The sequence below is a fragment of the Capsicum annuum genome, chromosome 4 (assembly GCF_002878395.1).
Source record: "Capsicum annuum cultivar UCD-10X-F1 chromosome 4, UCD10Xv1.1, whole genome shotgun sequence".
NCBI classification, from domain to species: domain Eukaryota; kingdom Viridiplantae; phylum Streptophyta; class Magnoliopsida; order Solanales; family Solanaceae; genus Capsicum; species Capsicum annuum.
Window position 1 is genome coordinate 185,089,902 of NC_061114.1, and position 17,497 is coordinate 185,107,398.

At 30.5% G+C, this 17,497-nt stretch overlaps 1 protein-coding gene across 1 annotated transcript; it reads right to left on the reverse strand.

Moving 5' to 3' along the window:
* Positions 1–14,131: 14,131 nt before the first annotated feature.
* Positions 14,132–15,796, reverse strand: LOC107869598 (UPF0496 protein At1g20180). Its single transcript, XM_016716105.2, has 2 exons — positions 15,534–15,796; positions 14,132–15,290 (listed from the first exon to the last, which is right to left on the reverse strand). Exons 1-2 carry the CDS (start codon positions 15,568–15,570, stop codon positions 14,233–14,235), a joined length of 1,095 nt encoding a protein of 364 aa, XP_016571591.2. The 5' UTR covers positions 15,571–15,796; the 3' UTR covers positions 14,132–14,232.
* Positions 15,797–17,497: the final 1,701 nt, after the last annotated feature.

Sequence of the window (17,497 nt, forward strand, 5' to 3'; positions counted from 1 at the left end):
TATTATTTTATTAAGAAATTTGGAAAGGTATTTTTTATTTATTTATAAAATAAAAAAGTAAGCAAATTTGGATTAATGATATGATGACATAGTTATTTTAAAAAAAAAAGTAGATTATATATTACAACAATTAAATTATCTGATGCAATAGGTTCACTATGGTTGCAACAGATGATATATCTGTTGTCACAGATGATTTATCTGATGCAACCTATATCGAGTCACAACTCAATAAAAGCAGTTCTTGGAAAGAACTAATTAATAATAATAATCTGAAAAGTCATGACTTATCACAATATTTCTTAATTTAATAAATTGATTACTTTTCACATTAATAAAAAATATAATAAATAAATGGAGGTGAACAGTTAGATTATATGTTGCAACAGATATGTTATCTGATGCAACATATTTTATATTTGTGGCAACAGATAATATATTTGTTGTCACAGATGTGTTATCTGATGCAACAGATATAGAATCTGTTGCCACAACTCAATAAAAATAATTCTTCGAAAGACTAATTAATAATAATAATTTGAAAAGTCATAACTTATATCACAATATTTATTTTTTTAATTTAATCAAAAATCTAATTAATGTATGGATGTGAATAGTCGCGCCTTTTTGCCTCTCATTCAAATTCAATCCTCTATAAATAGGTTCGTCCTTACTCAATCGTTCATTCAAATACACACTCTATTTATTTATTGCATCTCGTCTTTCATATTACACTCTAGAAGATAAGATTATGGCTGACCCTGTGTGGGAGGTTGCTTTTCTGCAAGACGCTGTGAATGAACTTCGGAATCAACTTCATGATCTGCAATGGGAATTGGGATGAGTTAGATCAAGAATGCTCTGCGAGATATGCAGGCTGAGGAGGGCCTTGCTACTTCCGATTGAAGATTAGTCAGCTGGCAATGATGATGCTGATAATAATAATAATAATAATTAGACTATTATTTTTCTTTTAGTCTATTATATGTATTTTATTTTTTTAATAAATAAATTATGTTTGATCTTTGATGTTTTAATTCATATTTAATTTTCATTCTGTGTATTATGTTCTCAACAAATATTTCGATGATTCGACGTAAAAAGGAATAATTTAGAATCCAGTAGCAATAGCAAGATTTATCTGTTGGGTTTATGGAAAGGGTTGATTTGTGTTGTTCCAAACAGACTAATCATTCGTTGTAACAGATAATTAGTTTGGTGCAACAGATAAATATTCTGATGCAACAGATAATTAGTCTGGTGCAACAGATAAATATCCTGATACAACAAATAATACGTCTGATGCAACAGATAATACGACGATGCAACAGATAATTAGTCTGATGCAACAGATTACTCATCTGATGCACCAGATGATTGATCTGTTTAAATTGTGGGTACTTGTGCTGGATTCATAATCTAGGTTTTATCCATTATTGGAAAAACAGAAGTGTACCCAGATGACAAATACGAATAAAAATCATAATTTTACTTACCAAAGTAACCTATGAAGTAATGCCAAAGTGGAAAGTGATGTAGTAAACAAAGTTTGACCTAAGAAATTGGTCAGATCGCAGCAGTAGCGTTGTACCAACAACAACAAAAGGTCGACAAGAAGAAGATGAAGCAGAAGATGATGAATAAAGTAGCAGAAATAGAAACAATTAACAACAAAAATCGCTAAGAGAGAGAAAACAACAATAGATGAGAAAAGAGAGAAAGGCGCCTTTTTTCCCTCTGTTTCCTATTATTTCAGGTATACATTGAGATCAAAGTATAAATTTAAAAACTTATGGGTTATTTTAAAACTTTCCCAACTTTCTTAATACATAATAAAGTAATTGTCACCTCCAACTAATAATTAAGACTTCTGTCACCTATACCTCATTTTAAAACTCTTTTGTCACCTGTGGCCCAAACCCCCATGTAACCTACTTGCGGATTTAGTTTGGGATAGTTATCTAGGAATTTATCTGGGGATTTCCTTACATGAAAAGTTAACTAAATATTTTGGTTGTGCAAATTTAACTGTAAATCTTTTCTTGGAGATTAACCTGCGGATTTTATTGCCCGAGGAATAACTTGAAAATCATTTATTGTGAATTCAGATGAAAATCTTTTTTGTGGGGATTTACATGAAAATTTTATTAACTAGGTAGTTAACTGAGGATCTTTTTGTTGTGACTTTAACTAATAATATGGTTTAAGAATTTACATGAAAACTTTATTTTCCATAAATTTTTTTGAATATTTTGGGTACATAATTTAACTAAGTGTTTAATTTTAGGAAATTTATTTGTGGACTTTCTTACTAGAAAATTATTTGAATTTTGTTGTGTGGGGATTTAAAATAGTTTTAGGAAATATCAATAATTTACTTAATAACTAGATTTTTAAAATATTAGAAAGTATTCCAATATTCTCATTCTAATAAGGTCTTAAAAGAAAAGGTTTAAGACAATAATTTTGACATAATTAATAATAATGTCATTGTATTTAGCTAAGTTATTTCAGGTAAAATCTATTTACACTTCCAACTTTGTTTTAGAAATCAAACTCTCATTCACTTTTTATCATATTTTCCTCCCTATATATCAATTAAATTCTTTTAATGCTTATTCCAATTTTATATTAATTATCAGCCTATGTTTTTTATCCTTTAACTTCTTTATATTTTTTAAATGAATAAGCATTAAAAGAATTTAAAGAGTAGTGAAGTATAAACTAATGATGCTTTATATGAAGCAAATTATTAGAATAAGTAAATAGGTGATGGACAGACATTTTAATATTGTTAAGTGTTATTGTGTTTGTCTACAATTAGTGATCTTAATGACTTTTTATCAAGGGTACAAAGTGGGAGTTTTATTTTTGCTTTCATTATGGTTTGTTCCTTTGATTAATACTTGCAGCATTAACCTTTCAATCTTAATGCCATCAATTGGCAGTAACCAGCCTATGTTGCATGGCTGTATTGTTTCATCTTCCTAACTCCCATTTTATTGTGGTTTATGAGCCTTTAATCTCAATATTTAGTGGTGATAGAATGTGGATAATAAGTTTTATGTAACTCTTGTAACTTTCATTCTTAATTCCACCATTACCATATTCTTTATGTGGTGTAACTCATGTAACTCTTGTAACCTCTAAGTCATTGAAATTCCCTCTTTACTACCATCATTCATTCTTCCTATTCATTGCATGGAAGAGTTCTTCACCTATAAATAGAGGTGGTCTTGCATGATTTTTGATACATACATAAAATAATATAGATTTCACAAAAGAGAGTTCATTAGTTGAAGGGAGGTGTTCTTTTTGTGGAGCTTTAAACTCAACTCTTGTCCGGAGTTGTTGAGTTATGGTGAGAAGGTTGTTGTATCCTGGAGGGGATAAGTCAAGAAGATTACTGCTGGACCGGTGAAATATTTGCTGCAGTGGGCTTGAATCTCTTTAAAGAGAGCAAGATATCCGTGCCTCAGCCGAAGAAGAAGAAGATAGTCTTTTTGATTTTCTTCACTTTTCAGCTGTATTTTTTCTATTGTAATTTCACCAAAAAATTTAAGGAGAATTCAGTGGTAACAACTGAAAAATTCATGGATGTCAAGATGGGAGATCTTAACAAGCCATTCCGGTTCAACGGTACTCATTTCAAAAGATGGAAGGTAAAGTTCTTTTCTACTTAAGTCTTCTCAACGTTTCTTATGTGTTAACTGAGAAGAACCCAAACAAAGTAGATAACTCTTCCATGACCGACGATGAACTTATCTCTCTTCAAGAGAAAGTTAAAAAATATAATAGTGACTCCTACAAGTGTTGATATTTTATACTTAACTGAGTGTCTGATAATTTTTATGATTATTAAGATAGAACTTACTCTGGTGCAAAGAAAATTTGAAAAGTCTTGCAGAGTAAATATGACACTGAGAAGGCAGGAGCAAAAAAATATGCGGCTAGCAGATTTTTCCGTTTCCAAATGGTGGACAACAAATCAATGGTAGACCAAGCTCAGGATTTCATAATGATTGTTGGCGATTTCAGGTCCGAGGAAGTTAAAATTGGAGATAACCTTATTGTTTGTGGCATAATTGATAAACTTCCACCTTCGTGGAAGGAATTTCAAAATACTATGCGCCACAAATAAAAGAAAACTTCTCTTGAGACTTTGATAATGAGAATTTGTATGGAAGAAGAAGCAAGGGGCCAAGATGCACTTTTGCAAACAGAAGAGAACAACATCACACCAAAGGTAAATTTAACTTCTTCAAATAATGCTACCCCTAAAACTAACAAAAATACTAGTTTGAAGCCTAAGAAGAAAAAATTCAAGAAAAATGATGGTAGACATCTCAAGAACAATAATGGTGAAAACATCCAAGCAAAAAATCAATATGTACAACAAAAAAGACTATGCTTTATCTGTGGCAAGAGTGGGCATACTACTCGATTTTGCAGATTTTAAAAATGTGAGCCTAAACCTCAGGCAAACATTACTGAAGAACCATTTGTGATGTTGATAACAGATATAAACATGGTGGATAATGTTGATGGATGGTGGGCTAACTCTGGTGCAAACCGTCATGTCTGTTATGACAACGACTGATTTAAAAAATATACAAATTTTGAGGAGTCCAAAACCATCATGCTTGGAGATTCACACACAACTCAAGTAATTGGAACGGGAGATGTCAAATTGAGTTTTACTTCTATAAGGGTATTGATATTAAAATATGTACTTTATACTCCTTCTATGAGAAAAAAATTAATGTCTAGTTTTCTTCTTAATAAAGCAAGCTTCAAACAGATTATTGAATTTGATTAGTATGTAATTGTTAAGAATAATATTTTTGCAGGAAAGGGGTATGCATGTGATGGTACTTAATACTTCTGTTTATATGCTTTCTTCTACTAATTTTTGGCATGCTTATTTATGTCATATAAATGATCGTTATGTGGGAATCATGAGTAATTTAGGATTAATTCCAGTGATCAAAAAGAACTTTGAAAAATTTGAGGCTTTTAGTAAAGCCAAAATCATAAAAAGACCTCATTTTCAAGTTGAAAGAAAAACTGAATTGTTAGAATTAGTTCATAGTTATATTTGTGAACTTGGAGGAATTTTAACTCGTGGAGGAAATAGATATTTTATCACTTTCATTGATGATTTTTTTACGTTTACATATGTTTACTTAATGAAAAATAAAAGTGATGCATTTGAGAATTTTAAAACTTTTCTCCACGAAGTTGAAAATCAGTTTAATAGAAAAATAAAAAGAATAAGAAGTGATAGAGGTCATGAATATGAGTCACATGAATTCAATTCTTTTGTTAGATAATTGGGTATAAATCATGAAACTCCTCCTCCTTATTCTCCTGCATCTAACGGTGTAGCGGAAAGAAAGAATAGAACTTTGGTTGAGTTGACTAATGCCATGTTAATTGAGTCTTGTGCACCTTTACATTTTTTAGGTGAAGCTCTTTTGACTGCTTGTTATGTGTTGAATTGTGTGACTCATAAAAATACCAAATTAACACCTTTTGAGTTGTGGAAAGGTCATAAGCCAAATTTGGGATATCTAAGAGTTTGGGGTTGCTTAGCCTATGTAAGGTTAATAGACCCTAAAATCTCTAAGTTGGGTAAAAAGGTTACTACTTGTGCTTTTCCTGGTTATGCTTCTAACAGTACAGCCTATAGATTTTTTAATCTTGAAGATAGTGTGATAATAGAATCAGGTGATGCTATTTTTTATGAAAATAAATTCTCTTTTGATTCTAAAAATAGTGGGGGTCATAGGACTAAATAAAATATTTTGTCACTACCTAGTTCTTCTAATTCTACTTTAAAAAATAAAGAAACTGATGATTTTGAGTTAAGAAGAAGTAAACAAGCTAGAGTAGAAAAAGATTTTGATCCTAATTATTATGTTTTTAAAATTGGAGATGACCCTGTCACTTTAAAAAAAGCTTTATCTTCACATGATGCTATTTTCTAGAAAGAGGCTGTAAATGATGAAATGGAATCACTAATTTCTAATAAAACTTGGAAGCTAGTTGATTTACTACTGGGTTGTAAAACAATTGGATGTAAATCGGTCTTACATAAAAAAATTAAAATCGGATGGATCTGTTGATAAATACAAAGCTGGGCTAGTGGCTAAAGGTTTTAAACAACTAGAAGACTTAGAATTTTTTGATACTTTTTCTTTGGTAACTAGAATTACATTCATTAGACTTTTAGTTGCTAATTTGGCAATTTTTGATTTACAAATTCATCAAATGGATGTAAAAACTGCTTTTTTAAATGGAGACCTAAATGAGGAGATTTATATGGAATAACCCGAGTGTTTTATTGAGGCTGGCCAAGAAAGCAAAGTGCGTAAACTTAATAAATCCCTATATGGATTAAAACAGGCACCAAATCAATGGCATGAAAAGTTTGATTCCCGCATGATTGATGAGTTTAAAATAAATGAGTGCGATAAGTACATATATCATAAGTCTTGAAATAATTCACATGTTATTATTTGCCTATATGTTGATGATTTATTGATCTTTGACTCTAACATGAATATTATTGGTGAAACTAAAAATATTCTTAGAAGCCATTTTGATATAAAAGATCTTGGTGAGGCAAATTTTATTCTAGGAATAAAAATTACTAGAACATGTGATGGAATTTTTCTTGACCAGTCACATTATGTTGAGAAAATATTGAAAAAATACAATTTCCTTAATTGCAAGCATGTTGTAACTCCATTAAATTCTAGTGTTCACTTGTTTCCTGTTGAAAGTGAAAATGATGTAATAAATCAAAAGAAATATGCTAGCATAATTGAAAGTTTGAGATATGTGACTGATTGCACTAGGCCTGATATTGCATATCCAGTAGGAGTACTTAGCAGGTTTACTAGCAAGCCAGGTAATGAACATTGGCATGCTATAACGAGAGTAATGAAATACTTAATTGGAACAAAAAACTTTGGATTGTTCAATAAAAAATATCCTATTGTACTTGAAGGCTTTTATGATGCGGATTGAAACACTTTATCAGGTGATTCCTTATCCACTACTGGTTATATTTTTACTTTGAGTGGTGGTTCTATTTGTTGGAAATCTAAAAAACAAACAATTATTGCTAACTCTACCATGGAAGCTGAACTAATTGCTTTAGCTTCAACTAGTGAGGAAGCGAATTGGTTGAGAGATTTATTATTTCAAATACCTTATTTTGAAAAATCAATTCCTCCTATTTTAATTCATTGTGATAGCACCGCTATAATTGGTAAAGTTTAAAATCATTATTACAACGATAAATCCAGACCTATAAGGAGAAAACACAGTAATGTGAGATCATATTTGAAAAATGGTATAATTAATATTGATCATGTCAAATCTTGTGATGATCTTGCAGATCCGTTGACTAAGGCCTTAGCAAGAAAAAAGGTCTAGAGCACATCGAGGGGGATGAGACTGAAGCCTATTGAATCTTAAGTCAAATGTAAGGAAACCCAACCTAGGGACTAGAGATCCTATAACCAGGTTCAATGGGAAAAACGAATCACATGATGACGTTGTGAAAAATGCACTATCTTTTTTATCCCTCCCTATGGTGTGAGTGCATTTTCCTGGAGCACTCTCGACAGATTTCACCTATATGAGTGTGGAGGTAGGCCACTTCCTATTAGAATTAGGCTCATTCTCAAAAGACACTCATGAAATCGGGATAGCAAAAGGCCGTAACGTGCTAGCTATAAAATTCATGTCAATACCTTGACTATTATGTGTAAGCGGTAACTTTTTTATTTCCCTTAAGTAGTCATAGTTCAAGTCTGAGACCACTACAACTCTGGACTAAAAATTACTGTTTTACTAAGTGAAGGTTCAATGTAGAGCACACATTCATTATGCATGGTAGTCTTCCTTTGACTAGTGAACTCTCTTATATTAATATTAAAATGAGTGAGGGATTAATGGATAGACATTTTAATATTGTTAAATGTTATTGTGTTTGTCTACAATTAGTGATCTTAATGACTTTTTATCAAGGGTACAAAGTGGAAGTTTTATTTTTGCTTTCATCATGGTCCGTTTCTTTGGTTAATACATGCAACATTAACCTTTCAACCTTAATGTCATCAATTGGCAGTAAACAACCTACGTTGCATGACTACATTATTTCATCTTCCTAACTCCTATTTTATTGTGGTTTATGAGCCTTTTATCTCAATATTTAGTGCTGGTAGAATATGGATAATAAGTTTCATGTAACTCTTGTAACCTTCATTCTTAATTCCACCATTACTTTATTCTTTATGTGGTGTAACTCTTGTAAGCTCTAAGTCATTGAAATTCCTTCTTTACTACCATCATTCATTCTTCCTATTCTTTGCATAGAAGAGTTATTCACCTATAAATAGAGGTGGTCTTGCATGATTTTTGATACATACATAAGATAATATAGAGTTCACAAAAAATAGTAAAAAAGCGAGTTCACTAGTTAAAGGGGGGTGTTCTTTTTGTGGAGCTTTGAACTCAACTCTTGTCCAAAGTTGTTGAGTTATTGTGAGAAGGTTGTTGTATCCTAGAGGGGACAAGTGAAGAAGATTACTGTTGGATCGGTGAAACATTTGCTGCAATGGGTCTGAATCTCCTTAAAGAGAGCGAGATATCCACGCCTCAACCGAAGAAGAAAAGAAGATAGTCTTTTTGATTTTCTTCACTTGTAAATTTCAGTTGTATTTATTTTTATTGTAATTTCACCAACAATAGGATTTTATTAATAAAATTAAAATAGTAATATCAATTTTTGATAGTCGAAAGTAATAAAGAGTGATAAGTTTATAAACATATTTTAATTCAATGCAAAAAAATAATTAGTAAAAATAAAGGTAAACTTTCTAATAAATTCCTACAATATTACTTCTATTTATATTATTATATTGTAAATGAATTTTTATAGCACTTTAAAAAAATAATTCATTTTTAATAATCAAAACTAATTTACCTATACACTAAACCATAGGAAATAAGAAATAAGTGAAATGACTAGATATAAATAAAAATATAATGCATATAATATTAAAACAACAATCATATAAATAGAGTATTTTGTAATAGCTTCATTAAAGAATTATTTTGTTTTGTAATGTATATTAATGGCTAAATAATATCCATAATAATATATAAACTTATTTAACTATAGGTAAATTAATACCTATGTTACTACATAAAATATTTATATAATATGAAAAGGTATTATATATACAGATGGATGATTGAAAATATCAAGGGTAAAATAGATATTGCTTCGTATAAGGGAGTATAATCTCTGTTCTTAAAAAAATAAAGGGTAATTTGATTTTTAAAGTCAAGTTGAAAAAATAAATGATTTTCACATTGTTATTTATTGATAACAATAACAAAATTATCTTTTGCTCTCTAGATGATTCGAATTCACAACCTTATAATTGAAAGTGAGGTGTGGTTACCATCCGAGCAACTCCTCCTACCACAATGATATAAATACCGATCAATTTACTCAAATATTAATTGTGGTTAAAATTTAGTCTCATACTTACATATCTTTTCAAACAAAAAAAGAAATGAAAAAATAATTTTACATCACAATTTGTTGGATAGGAAAATTAGAAGAAATTGCACAAATGTAATCTTTTGTACCACATCGGATACAGAAAGCAACATTGTCTGCTTTATAGTAACTAATGAAGCGCTGACGGGACATGTGAGATTTGCTGGTAAGTGAGCTTTTGAGAAAAGTCTTATGTCTGGTGTATGTCTTAGGAAATTCGAAAGAAATATATCTGTAAAAGATGAGTTAAAAAACAAAATAATTAAACCCTTTGGAATTTAATTTATTTACGAAATACACGTTCTTTCATCAATTTGTATCAATTTTTTTGCAAAGAAATTTCGTAGGTAATTTATATGCAGTTTAAAAATTCCCATGTAATGTACTTTGAGATTTTAAAATGTGCAGGTAGTAATTATCTGCAAAGGTTTTTTCGGCTGCGAATTTTCATTTATAATCTGCAGAAAAATCTCCATATAATTTGTACTTTTCTAGTAGTGGTAGAAATATTAAAACAATACAATTAAATTTAATCTTTATCTAAAAAAAAATTCTCAAAGCTGACCAATTTATCTACCACTTGTAAATTACAACAAAATAATATAATAAAAGAGATACCAAAATAATACAATTAAACTTAAACTTTACACACAAAAATTCTTCAAAGCCGATCGACATTCACCTACAAACTCTAAAATACCACAAAATAATAAACTAATAGAGCTACTAAGACAATACAATTAAACTTAATCTTTACCTAAAAAATTCCTCAAAGTCGACCGACATTCATCTATAACTCATCTGTCATCTGTAAATTAAAATAAAATAATAAGATAATAAAGATATCCAAACAATATAATTAAACCTAACCTTTACACAAGAAATTCTTCAAAGTCACCCGAAATTCATTTATGACCTGTAAACTAAAACAAAACAGTACAACAGTGATCACAAAACTTTGATTTTGATGAAAATAATTCTCTTCTAAGCGAAAACTTTGACCTAAAAAATGATTTGAATAAAAATAAAGAAAATGCATAGATACACGCATGTTAAATTCTATTATGTTGACAAGAACAGTGAAGAAGTTGAGGGTTAAAATCAAGCATCCATCAATCTAGACCTACAACCGAATCAAGTTAGATGAATATCAATCATATTCTCTCAATAGGCAAATCCATTTGTTGTCTAATTTAACATGCATCTCATTATTTATAGAAGTATTTTCTTAATAGAGTCCTATTGTAGGAGTATTTTCTTATTTGAACAGCAAAAAGGAAAATATTAATTAATTCTCCTTCCATATACTTTAGGAGTCCTATATATTTTAGGAGGTTTAGTTAATATAATAAAAAATAATTAAATAATAAATTAATGAAAATAGTGAAAAGACAATTTTGTCTAAAGAAGAGTCTTTTAATAAAAGACAAAAAGTTCAAATCACTTTTCTAAGAATCTTCACACTTTTAATATATTATAAATATAGATTATAGATTATAGATATAGATAGATAATATATTAAAAGTGTGAAGAGCTTAGAAAAATGATTTGAACTTTTTATCATTCATTAAAAATTTGTGTTTTAGACAAAACCATCTTTTTACTAATTTTTTAATTATTATATATTAATATTATAATATTTAAAATTAAGAATTCCTATAATATATGATAAAAAATATCTTTTGAAAATTTTTTCTTTACAAAACACCAAGCCAAAAAATTACCCGAGACTTTCAATAAAAAAACAAGTTATTTTAATTTTGTAAGGAAAAAAAACACGTCACTTTATATTTTTGAGGAAATAAATTCAACTTCCTAAAGTTGTGTTGTAATATTAATTTGATACCATAATTAATTTTCCCCCTTTCACAACATAAAAAAAAAAAAAAAAAAAAGAACAACTTCTATATTAAGATAATTCTTTTTTATAGGAAAAGGTATTGGAGAATTTTTTTTCTACAATAATATAATAACATCCATAATGTAAAATTTATTAACAGAAATATTCTAATAACTGCTTTTTTATATGAGATCTAAAGTTGTCATCTACAATCACAAAAGGTTAGGTTTAATAGTAATATTCTAATATCTCAATTATCGTATTATTTTGTTGTAATTTCTATTATGTTCGAGTCTATGTTGTAGATGAATGTCTCGTTGGACTTTGAGAAATTTGCACTATGATTAGGGTTGATGATATTGTTGTAATATTCTCGAATACTTTAATTTATGTTCTGTTACTATTTGTTGTTTTTTTCAAGTGATAGATTAACGTTTAGTCAGGCTTTAAAGATTTTTTTAAGGTTTAATCGCATTGTTATGATATCTCGATTATCGTATTATTTTGTTGAGTTTATGGTGATAAATGAATATTCGGTCAGGCTTTGAGAAATTTTTGTGTAAAGGTTAGGTTTAATCAATTTGTGTATTGTAATTTCTGATTTTTTACTATTTTTTTTTTTTAATTATTTGTGATGTGATAATGCACAGTGTAGGAGATGATCAAGATATTAATACTTCATATATGACTTGACATGAATCACACGTGTATATATTTGACTTGCATGTATATATATATATATATTAGTGAGATCAACAAATCAAAGTATAAGCTCTCAATCTCACCACTAATTCATTCTCTATCATAAAGTAGTACTTATTAATTAGTATATATCCTCTGGGACCCTTCTATTAAACTCCTCCTGCTTTGTATAGACAACTAAAAGCAATTATTTTGACGGAATGTTTGGATTTTATGATGGTAAAAGTGACACACTAATAAATTTATTTATTTATTTTTTTTTTTTTTTAAAGAAATCACCATATGGCCAATTCTTTCTTACTTCTGACAGAGTTTTTTTTTTTTAAAATAATTTTTCAATACAGACAAGTTTCGACTCTTTCATTCAAATTTATCTCGAGTTATCCTCTTATAAGAAATTATCGAATAATTTGACCATTCGCCCGATGTTTTGCTCCATAGTAATAATATATATGATCAATTTGAATGCCGCGATTCGTACATATTATTATACTTAGTTTTTGTTTTTTAAGACTAAGGGAATTTTCACAGAAAGGAAAAATTGTCATCCTACCACATCAAATAACAGCACTTGAAATATAATCTCCACTCTGAGGCAGTCTCAGCATCCAAATATTAAGAACAGTTGCAATATAATCTTCAAAAATGTTACCTACCTATTTGCACAGAAGAGGGCAGCTCGGTGCAAAGTGTCCACTATGTGTACGGTTCGAGAAAAGGCTATTATTTCATATTTTAATGATGACTACATGATACTTTGGGATCAGGTCTGCTGCCTGCTCTGCCAATGTAACTATCTCACTCTGCACAATTTTATCTTGTAGTGCAACAATTCTGTAGATGCACAGTGTACCGAAACGGACACCTGCTCCAATCAAATTTCAAACAAAAGGTCCTACACTCCTATAAATACAAAGAGATGATTGTGGCACAATAGATTTTGCAAATCCAAGTCTTCAAAGTGGCGGCAAAAACCCTCAAAGCTCAAGATCTGATAATCGCTTTGCTCTTTATTTTTTATGCTCGAGTTAGGTCTCAAACTGATTCACTCCAGTCTTGTGAGTGAAAGCTTTTCATTTTGATTTTGAGATTTTTTAAGTAGAGTTGCCTAAGTTGTAATTAGCTAGAGTTAGTCAATTTTAAGAGAGCTTTTGACGGAGTTGTTGAGTGTGAATTGTGATAGAGTTATTGCAATCTAGTGGAACTTAGAGCTAAGTTCAAATGGAATCTATAATCATGATTCATTCTGATTATAGTGGAGTTTGAGAGTCTGTGAGTACAGGTCGTGATTTTCTTCTTTTCAGAAAGGAGGTTTCCACGTAAAAATTGATTGTGTTCTTTGTTAGGTTGTGGAGCCTGATTAATATGTGACGTATTGTTATATATTAATGTTCACGCAGTTCAATTAATATAAATACCCCGTCCACCATGGAGGTTACCTATTGGTGTTACCACGAAATTAATTCTCTCTTTCTCCTCAAGAACTCTCTCTAGTTTTCTTCATTCTCTTCATAGATTTAGTGTGTGCGCACGCAAATCGATCCTAATATTCTTTACTTTTTTCTTTTGTGTTTCTGTGTGTTTGTCATATATTGCCTCTCCAGGATTGGTCCCTTAGTGGTGGTGGATCCCTGCATTTCAATTTTCAACGAGAGCTAAACCACAAAGGTCTATTGTACGCAATCTTATTCTATATTTCTGTTGATTTATCAGTTACTCCAAGGTTTTCCTATAGTACGCAATCTTATCCTATATTTCTGTTGATTTATCAGTTACTCCAAGGCTTTCCTATAAGTACAATTTCATTGAATTATTATATATAATTTTCTAGAAGAGGGAAGGCTTATATCCTTGAAGCCTAAGACAGTAGCAACAATTGTTCTAATGGACTGGAAGGTCATAAAATTATGAAGAATCGGTGAGCCAACAAAAGGATATAGCTGAAAGCCTAAACTACAAATAGATTAGAAATAAAGAAAAAAAAAAAAAAAGGAAAGAAATTAGAAAGGTCTCAATTTTTCAATATTCAAGAAGTCATTTACATGAATAACTCATATTTACAAATCAAATCAAAGAATTAAACTATTAAATACACAGGCCTTTTTCAATTCCCACATGATTTTGCAATTTCCTTAATGACCAAAGCTCTAGCACGATTAATGGTCAAAAGACATAAATAAACATGTTCTTCAAGCTCCTCCACTTGTTTCTTGAACCCAATATTACTCTTCTTCAACTCCTTCAACACTTCCAATGAAAACTTATCTTCCCTTTTATCCAAACACAATTGAATCATTGTCTTATTATGATCAATTTCATCATGAAGTCGAGAAACAAGCCTAGAAATCGTGTCGAAATCCCTATTCAAAATATAAGTACCTTTTGTTGCGACGTCAAGTTGATCTCCAACTTTCCTTAGAAATCCACATTTCAAGTATCGAAAACTCATAATTTTTTTCCTTAATGGCTTTAAAGGTAGGCTTAAAATCGCTGGTCCCATGACAATTGCAGCAAATGTATGTGCTGCTAGTACTAATGCTGCCACAGCAACTAGTCCACAAGCCGCTGTCACACATACCCCGGAAGTCTTATTGACACATTTGATCAATTTTATTTTCCTAGCAACCCTTTTCTTCTTGTACTTTAGACTTTGCAACACCGATGAATATTCATCACTAATTCGCGTGAAATCTTGGTTTTTAAGGTCTGAGAAGGGGTTATTGTGGATGATAAAAGATCGTAGCTCGAGTACTAGGTAACCAAATTGGTCAAAATTGGAACAATTATCGATCGAGTCAAGGACTTGTTCGACAAAATCATAGTGAGATTGGACTTGGCTAATGCTTTTAAGAATGTGGCTACAGAATTTTGATGCTTCTGCACTTATGTTGAAGTAATTTGTAAGAAGGGATTTGAGATCATACTTTTTGGCTGGAAAAATAGTTGATTCAAGAATTGATGTAATTTTGTCTTGGCCCGGATCAAGGAGAATTTCTGAGAAAGTATTGTGGCATAATTCATGAGAATTAGGAGATGATGGTTCATTTACTAATAATTGAGCTTTTGTAAAGAAATCACCATAAGATTTTGTTCTTAATGCACCAAGGTACTCCTCGTTCACATTTAGGCTTCTTTGGGTGCTTTTCGTCATTTTCTTCGTATCTGTAACAAAAATAAATAAAAAAATAGCTCTACTTCATTGAAGATCAAGATTTAAGAAGAGAAATACAAAGAATATAAAACAGTCCGTTATTTCCACGTAGATGCATATCTTATTTAATTTTTAGAGAGGATTTAACTCATATACACTGTACAAAGAAAGAATATTTACACGTAGTATTTGAATAACATAATTTCATTTGTTATAACAAGTTGTTTGTTTTATTTTTTTCAATGTAAGATTACCTTTAGTAGTTTCACAAGTTGTATCTCCTGCCATCATCTTCAATCCTTCAAGTTGCTTGCATGCTTGGAAATAATGAAAATATGAAGAAATTACGAGACACAAGCAAATGTTTCTTTCCTAATTATTAAACCTCATAAGCAAAAATAGCCAAGTCCGAGGTTGTCTTAGGTGTTGCTCTTCTTTTTAAAGGCCACTTGCAAGAAACTAAGACAGTTTTAAGAATGATATATATCTTACGTTATCCCCTTTTTTGACATGCAAAGTTCGTCTGAATGAAAGAAGAAACTTGTGCAATATGTTTAATTACTAACTTTAAGGCTAACTATATATGGACGTACATGACTTCTTTGAAACACCTTTAATTTTTTTAGATGATGATATGATAAGATCGATCCATCTGGTGGTTGTTATATGGCTTTTTGGCTTTTCTAATTTATTGGCATGATTATGTAACTAAAGTATGATTTTTCCTTCACATATATTATACGTAATGACTTACTTTTCTTTTTAATCCGTTTAAAAAAGAATTACTTCTTTCCTTTTTTAGCAACTTTTTACTTTTAACTTTCCACGTGGCATGCTTAAGACCACAAGATTGAAGGGCATTTTCGTACATTTATCATATCTTTTATTTAAGACCATAAGATTTAAAAGTCGTCTTTATTTTCTTAAACTTCGTGCCAAGTCAAACTAGATCATTCTTTTTGAAACGGGACAACTTTAAAACTGTGTATTCGGTGCATGCATAACAAAATTGAGTTTATTGACCAACTTATGATTTGTTGGAACCATTATGTATAATTTATATACCTACCTACATTACTACATATATACATGTGAATTAAGGGTGTCAAGTGAGTCGACCCGACCCGACCCGGCCCTTGTAACTAACCCGACATGGTTTGATCCGGCCCGGTAAGTTCTCTGGGCCGATTATTTTTTTAAAATGGGCCCGGTTAATCCGGCCAAGACAAAGCTCGGTCCAGGTCCGTCGGTTAACCGGCCCGGCCCGATCCAGATACCTTTTTAAAAAAAAATTAAAAAAAATTGAGATTCTGGGCCAAAATAGTCGTTGGCCCAACAGCTATATAGCCGTTTTTGGGTCCAAACGGCTAGTTTGAGCCCATTTATTAAAAAAAAAAAAAAAACTAACTTTAAAAAATATTTTTTAATCCAAAAAAAAATTCTATAAATACCCTACAACTTCAAATCATTTTTCACACAATTTTTCACTCTCCCAAATCTCATTCTCTCTCAAATCTCAATTCTCAATTCTCAATTCTCAAATATTCAATATATTTAATTTCTTAAAGTGTTCACTTTAATTTTTTAATTTTTCGTCTACAAAGTACGAGCGGAAGTTTTTAAAGTTGCAATCTTCGGATACTTCCAAAATTTGGTATTGTCGTTCCATCTCTTACGTTTAATTTTTATTTATTGTATTAATTGTTTAATATTTAATTTTATTATATTTGTGTATTTTGAATATTTTTAGTTTAATTTAATTTATATTATGGATAAATTAAGAAACCTCGCTACTAAAGGTGTTATTTTTTGTCCCGGAAACGGTAGTGGTTGTAAAAAGCGAATTACTAGCAGTAGAGGTAGTTAAAGTAGTAGATTTACCCGTGTGCCTTCGCCTCCGGTACCTCTTGGTACACCTTTTGAGGAAGAAATAGGTGTAGGTGCTCACGATATGGATTATGTGGAAGCTCAGGAAAATTACGGTATAGAAGAAGAAAATGAAGTAGATGCGGTTAATTTGAACGAAGATAATGAAAATATTGCTGAGACACTCGCAGTAGGAGATGCTAACGTTAGATCTGAATCGGTTAATCTCCCTCCCCGTCCTCTCAGTGCCCCAAGACCTCGTAAAAGAACTAGTGTTGCATGGCAAATTTTTGAACGTATATTAGATATTGAGGTGCAATGCAATATTTGTCAATAAATATATAAGCATAGA